Genomic DNA, 7,645 nt, shown 5'->3' on the forward strand with positions numbered 1-7,645 from the left:
TATCAGAAGCTGAAGCCAGGACTATAGCTAAAATGGAATTTGAAGCTGCAGCAAAATCAATTATGTTGGAATCTTTAAAGCTGGGCATAGAAATGAAGCCAAATCGTCTGTGGGGCTACTACCTTTATCCAGACTGTTATAACTATGATTACAAACAAAACCCACATAATTATACAGGAACCTGTTTAGATATTGAAATAGAAAGAAATAACGAGCTTAATTGGTTGTGGGAGAAAAGTACAGCACTTTATCCATCTATCTATCTAGAGACAGCCTTAAGATCTTCCAGAAATGCCCAGCTCTTTGTTCGCAACAGAGTTCAAGAAGCCATTAGAATTTCATATGTCTCTAATTCTACTCATCCCCTTCCAGTTTTTGTATATACACGTCCAGTATTCACAGATGTCTATGAGGAATATCTCTCCCAGGTGAGTGGAGCTAGGCCTTAAACATTTAAAATTTAAGTAGAAAGAAATTACCAGGTGACATTTATTTAGCAAATATGCCAACTTGCATCAGAAAAAAAGTGTGTAGATTTTGTATAAAAAATTAAATTAATCCATCAAAGAAATTTGATCAAACGGAACACTAAGAGGGCTATTTTCAAACCTTCCTCATATTTATCAAATAGTGTTTTATTCTCCGAGTAGTCCTCACATGTAGCAAAAAATACAAAGCTAGAAAGCATATTTAGTATACTAAGTCAGAGGAAAGAAATATTAGTAACCTCTTCCAAAGAGAATTGGTAAAACCGGGCTGGCCTACTGTCTACTTCTTAGATTCCAAGAAAAAACAATAAAAGTGAGTCTTTCTTTTCCTTATAAAAGTGTTTAAAAGCTAGTAATAACATTCTATCCTTAGTTGTACTTGAACAGCTTTCTAAATGGTATTTCAGCATCTCATGGATTAGTCAAGGTTAGGCTCCGCTTAAAGTCTAATCATCTTATCACAGTTCTGGCTACACTTTTCCCTTCACATTTTTATATACACCCACCCTACCAGATATACCACCGATCTGGGGAATCTCTTCCCAGTCATCTAGGCCGTGAGGAAGAGGAAGTTAAAGGTTGGGATCCTGGTGACTGCATGGTGTCTGCTGTCCTCTCACATTCTGGATAGAGCATCACCAGGCATTGCCCCAGCTCCGTGGATACCTTCAGTGACCAAGAAGTGTTGCCAGGGTGCCTGCAGGGTTCCTAGTTAATCATTTAAATCCTGTAATATTTACATTCTTCCTTTTCATGTGTTGTGCCCTGCGGTAAATTGTTTTTGCCTTGTTCTTCTTCTACCCATAGTCCTCTCCTATCCTGTATAGGCTTTAAGACTTTGTTAGGGCTGGGCTAATAGCTGACCCTAAAAGGAGAACTGAACAGAAACAAATTTCCCAAATCAATCTCTGTAAAAGGCCAGAGCCATTCTCTGGAGATAAGACATTCGTGTTGGTGAAAGCACTTTCTCTTCTACTTTTCTGCAAAAAAAAGCTACGCTTTCCAGTTTTCTGCTTCAGGCAGCATTCCTGAAACCAGTTACTACCAACTCTGAGCAGCCAGGAGGCAATGCAGCAAAATAAAACTTAAAATGGCTGGAGGAGTGTATGTCATGTGCCTAACCACTGACTCAGTTTGAGAGCCTTGTTTTTCTAACCAGATGACATATAGAAATTGGATATAGTCGGCAACATTTTCTGGCATCACCTGTGTAACCCAATCCCAGAATAAAATAGTGTAATTGAGAGCAGAATGTTTGCATCGTGTATAATTTCTCGCTGTCTTCAAAGTAGTTATTTTGGATACGTAATTTACTATATGCATTATACCTTTTGCCCTTATGTTATAGCTTACTTACCTTAGTATGATTCTTTGCGCATTTCCCCTCAGGATGACCTGGTAAATACCATCGGAGAATCTGCTGCACTGGGTGCTTCTGGAATTGTGATCTGGGGTGATATGAATTTAACACAAAATAAGGTATGCCAGATTAATTATTACATGACATTTTTAAAGAGCAATAAAGTGAAAAGGATATAAAGCATTATGATTACTTATATCATATCTTCTACTTTTAAAATGATGACTCCATATTGCCAGCATTTTCTCTAGTCAAAAAACATTCGAGGCTTACGAAGATTGTCATTGACTACACAGAATAAGAGTGCAGAATAAGAGTGCAGCCTTTCAAAGTATCAGTGTTGGCTCTGAGTAACTGGACAAGCTACCATGATAACTGTAGGCAAGTCACCGCTTGTTTAGCTAATTTAAGGAATGAATTCCTACATCTTCATTACACTCCAGTCAGGAGGTACAGAAAAAATGACTTGTGCTTGCCCAGAACAATTTTTAAAAGACCCTTCTGCTTTTGAAGTAGTGCACTTAGCAGTAATATTTAAAGCACTAGGAGGAGTCAGTCTGTGAAATTTCAGCTCTAGCCTGTTCTGTGTGTTGTAAGTAGTACTTTGATTAATTTCATCGTAAGATAGATCTGAGTCAGAAGAGGAAAAAAAAGTCCAATTTGTTTTAGGCAGGTCAAATACATAGTTTGAGAAACATTGTTACAAGGATGTTCAAATCAATCTTTTGAACTAGCTCATTCATAGCCAGGCAAGCTAGATAAAATAAACTACTGTATGGAAAGACTCTTCTGAAGTCTTCTAAGCGCAAAGAACCGAAACTCTTCAGCACTGCTGTGCCTCCTGTCACAGAAAGCATGGCCAAATAAACCTCCACAGCTCTGTAAGGGTCAAATTCCCCAAAGCATCCCACTTTGACTTTTTTGTATGTGCCTGCCTTTGAGAAAGGGTATCAGTTGCACCTGGAGCTTTTTTGCCCATTACCCCAATATCAGAACGTAGATGAGCAACAACTTCTACTGTTTGAATTTTGAGATTCATGTGAGCAAACAGAACTTTCCACAGCCCAGTCAGGCTATGTGTTTGTGCACTAATTGCACCTTTTATTTTTTTACAGTTCTCACATTCAGTAGCCTTTCAGCAATGAAATATTACTGCAAGAATTGCATCACCCAAAATTTCTAGGTGGGGTTTTTAAATATACCTAAAAGAAAAACAAAAAAACTACATACACCTCAGCTTCACCAAAGTGATCTCTATGGGTGTAAATATTAGCTGTTCTATATGTGGTATTAGGCAAATGCCCTAAGGACACATAGTGACAGAAACAAAGAAAGAGTTCCCAAAGCCTCTGGTTATTAAACTTTGCCAAGTATACACAGAATATATGCCAACTTCATGATCAATTAGAAGGATCAGTTCTCCTAGCATACTTTCAATTTGGCCATCCTCCCAAAATGCCTTCCATTCAAAAATGCCGTGAAAGCTCCCTACTCGTGCAGCCTAGCTATTCAGGTCAGGGGAAAATTGAAGAGTCTCACAGAGATGATTTGATAGCAAAATTATATGTTCAGGTTGAAGAAGTGAGTTTTATTTTCAAGATCCCTTCAAACCATTCAAGACCTAAAAAGGAACTTCAATCCTTCATGTAACTTCTTTAAATGCATCTGATTCAAAATGTTGCATGAAATATACAGATAAAAGGAAAGCTTAAAGTCGTCTGCTTTCCGATATAAGTGCTTCTCATAACATCTCCAGCAACTACCCAACAGAAATTTGCTGTGAACCTTGAACTACATAACAACTTCTCAGATAAACTTGCTTCCAACAACCAGTTGTAACTATTATCAAAACCTCAGGAGAAACATTCATAGATATCCACTATGGTGCTGTTATTAGAACGACAGCATTTTAATGGTTTCCGTACTAAACTATGCAGATATGATGTTCTTTTCACAGAACACCTGTAGAACTCTGGACAACTACCTTAGGAGGACTTTGACCCCATACCTCATCAATGTCACGATGGCAGCCAGAATCTGTAGCCAAGTGTTATGCCAAGACTCTGGTGCTTGTGCACGGAAAAAATGGAATTCCAGTGACTATCTTCACTTGAACCCTGAGAATATTGTCATTCAAATGACAAAGGATGGAAAATACACTCTACAAGGGCAACCGGCATTTCAGGATCTGCAAACATTCATAGAAAAATTTGATTGCCACTGTTATGCAGGGCACAGTTGTGAACCCAGAGCTGATATAAATGACATCCATTACCTCCATGCTTGCATTTCAGAAGATATTTGCATTCAGATATCCTCAAATTCACTTTCTAATGTAGAAGCCTCTGAAGAAAAGATCCTGTCTAATAGAACTGTATTTTCATTTACCTCTCAGAGTAAGGTGACATTATCTACACATCCTGAAATAGAAGATTTCCAATCTACCTTTGGAAATAATATACTCAATATAACAACTGCAGAATATAACACTGTCACAGCTGCCACTAGATATGATTTAGAAGCAAATGATACTCGTACTTTCAGTAGTTCTTCGTCCTATAAGATAAGGATGTTTAATCTGTTTTGTTTAATTCTAATTTTGAGAACCTTAATACAAATGACCCACGAAAGCGAGAATATTATTTTCCCTGGCTGCATTTGAAATTCTAAAGGTTTTATTTACAAAGAAAAATCATTCCTGAAAGGCATATGGTCTTATCTGTATCAGGTAACCATTTCTATTCCATAGGCGACACTTCAGCTTAAATGTCTTTCTTCAGTTTAGTTCTATAAACTACTATTTATGCCAAAGATATACTGGTCTGTATATATTGATTATACCATGTGAAAGGATAATCCATAATAAGGAACTTTTTTTACAGTTTACATTTTTAAACAGTTATATTTGAAAAGAAAAAATTGTTGATGATGCTATTTTGTATACTTCAAGTTAAGCCAGTTAAATACATCTCAACCTGGATTTCATCAAGTCTCAGCAGTCAACAGGTTTGATGCTCTATGCAGGAATTAATTTCATTCCATATGAAAATTAGCTCTTAAAAATGTTTGGCTGTGGGACTTAGCAGCATAAAATTTATCTGATTAATGTAATGTTTCTCCACCTGTTACAATATCTACAGGGACACTGTGTTTTTTCTTTTAATGATATTCATAACTCTTCAAAAGGTTCTAACTTTAATGTAAATGTTGACTTCAAATATTACCACTTCATTATTTAAAATTTGAGCTGTAGCGGTTTATCCTTCTTTCTTTCTCCTCCTCTTCTTCTCCCAAGCCCTGCCCCTTATTTCAGATGTTCCTTCCTTGGCTTTCAGTTGTTTTGTCTGGCCAATACTCCAGACTCACCTGATCTGCCCCTGCACTCCCTACTGGCACTGGTCACCAGCCCTAGTTTCTCCATCCATCCAGCCCTTGCAACTGGATAGGGCTGTCCATGCCATTTGGGCAAAAGCCTGTGAACGTGGGACTTTCTCTATGCCTATTTCCTGAGCGGCCTCTTTGGTGGAAACCAGTTTGTTCCTTAGAAAGGCTGTGAGATGAGTGACACTGGGGACCTGGGACTCCTTTTCTTCACTTCCAGTGCTCATGATGCCCAATCTCAGGGCCACCTTTTTGATCCAGCCTGCTGACAGAACTAAGACTATTTGCTTAATGTTATTCCATTGCCAAAAGCTGTGTGAAAGTAGCAGAGATACCTCAGAAGAAAACTACTCCCAGTATCACATCAGGAGTCTGGTTATGATTTACGTATAGTCAGTTTAAGCACTTAGAAGCAATTAACTGCAGTTTATTTGATTAAATAACCTTTTCAAATTATTATGTCAGATGCTTAATAGACAGCTGGACTTCTGATGGGTAGAGTGGCTGCTGGCACGAATACATTAAAAAGTCTCCCTAGAGCTAGGCATGACCTGCATAAATCAATCACAACCTCCCACAGATACAACCCACCTCACTAATGGAAATACCTGGGATTTCACTACAGTAGCCCTTTATTTATGAAAAGTTCAGGCCTTAGTCTATCAGAAAACACATATTATATGCATTGCCTTTGCATTTTCCGGTTGTCAGTCATAACAGACGCGCAGAAAAATAGATGAAGCCTTTAGACTTAACATGGAGAAATAATGTTTTCTGGCTTTTGGACAGCAAATTATCAAGAGGAAGTGACAATTTTCTCATCGCAGTTACGGTGTTGAGCCCACAAGTCAAAGCTATTTCTGTCATTAATGTTCCAAGTAGAATATTGAATAAAAAATATGTATGTAGCAGACTGTCTGGCACAAAAGAAGCCAGCTGGTTTTGATCACCTCTGTACAAACATGTTTTTTTCACTGCAGCTTTGATATTGGTTATTTGATCTTGGGTAAACAAAAGCCATGGTATCGTAATTCCTGTACCTGAGGTCCCTCTCTTTCACACTGCAGTTGTGATGACTATCAAAGGGTTTCTAAAAACAAGAAACATCACTGGTAATGCCTTAGCATAGGTTGTATGGCTTATATGAAGTTTTATTTTTTCAGCAGAACGCTTTAACATGGCTAAAATTCTATGTTGGCACACAGAGTTCTAGTTCAAAGGCTCCATTGTTTTGTCAAATGTTTGGCAAAGCTTCCCAAGGTTAGGCATGTTTGTATCTACTGCTCTGGATCTGAGCAGGTTGTGATAAGAGAGCTTGCAGGTTCACAAAATTTGCAAGTCTTGCCATAAATATTTTTGACTATCAGCCAAGTAATAGCAAACAGAGCATTTGTGATGGGGAAAGTGTGAAATCACCAGAAAAGGAGTAATGAGAACTTAAAATCACAGAAGAGTTGAGATGGAGCATCCAGGACCTCCCAATGAATGCAGAAGAAGTGAGCTGCAGAAGTGAAAGAGTGAAGCAGTGGGGAATGCAGACAGACCAGTCTCTTCCCATTCAACAGCTTTTATCTACCTGGCATTTAATACCCACAACATCTCCCTGAGGCCCACTGTAAAGATAAAGGAACACAGTAACTGATAGATTAGACCTATCCATCTGATCCCATCTCTTTTTTTTTGAGAGCAGCCAGGACCAGAGAAGTAAAAGGCAGGTGAGAGGAAAGCAGCCTATTGCAATAAACTGTCCACAGAAATGTGTCTTCCTGAGCGGCATGCATAGCTATCTATCTATCTTGTGCTCTGATGGGCAATGCTTTACCAACCACCTTTTGAATGTTCATTTGGGATATTTATGTTACCTACAGGTATCTGCAATTCATGCTTTAAATGCTACAAACTTCTTGCCATAGTGACATTCAGGCCAGCTACGTGCTGTGTAAAATGACAGTATTTTCCAAATATATTATTTTGCTCTGTATTATATTTGTCTTGCTTATGTTCTATGCTAAAGAGTCACCAGGGAGTCGGCAAGTCTTCATGGAGTAAGGAAGGAGAAAATAAGGAAAAGGGGTGCTATGCCTTGCATTGCTGCTGACTATCTCATGTTCAAAGCCAAACTTGTACTCTCCTAAAGCGGACTCCCCCAAAAAATACTCACCTTCTGTTCACTGCATTTCCTGTAATCATTAGTTGTCTCTGTAGCCTTATAGTTTCAGTTTCTTATGTTCTTGTATCTTTCAAAAGATTAAATACTAGAGGAATGTTCATTTCGCTTTGATTGCCATTCATTATTTTGTAGTTCTCCCTTCTGGGCAGAATTCAGGCTGGCAATACTTAAGGACTGGGAAATGCTAAAACGGGTTTGATGAAATGGTCTAAATGAAAGTCGTTTAACTACCTTGAGCACCCTCCT

General features: G+C 38.3%; 1 protein-coding gene across 1 annotated transcript in view; it reads left to right on the top strand.

Moving 5' to 3' along the window:
* Positions 1–4,510, top strand: part of SPAM1 (sperm adhesion molecule 1 (PH-20 hyaluronidase, zona pellucida binding)) — a 5,046-nt gene extending 536 nt beyond the window's left edge. Inside the window, 3 exon segments of the mRNA XM_009703042.1 lie at positions 1–428; positions 1,878–1,967; positions 3,806–4,510. The exon segment at positions 1–428 is cut by the window's left edge and continues 20 nt beyond it. Coding sequence (XP_009701344.1) covers positions 1–428; positions 1,878–1,967; positions 3,806–4,510 — 1,223 coding nt within the window.
* The last annotated feature ends 3,135 nt before the right edge of the window (positions 4,511–7,645 follow it).

The sequence above is a fragment of the Cariama cristata genome, unplaced genomic scaffold (genome assembly GCF_000690535.1).
Source record: "Cariama cristata isolate BGI_N322 unplaced genomic scaffold, ASM69053v1 scaffold21306, whole genome shotgun sequence".
NCBI classification, from domain to species: domain Eukaryota; kingdom Metazoa; phylum Chordata; class Aves; order Cariamiformes; family Cariamidae; genus Cariama; species Cariama cristata.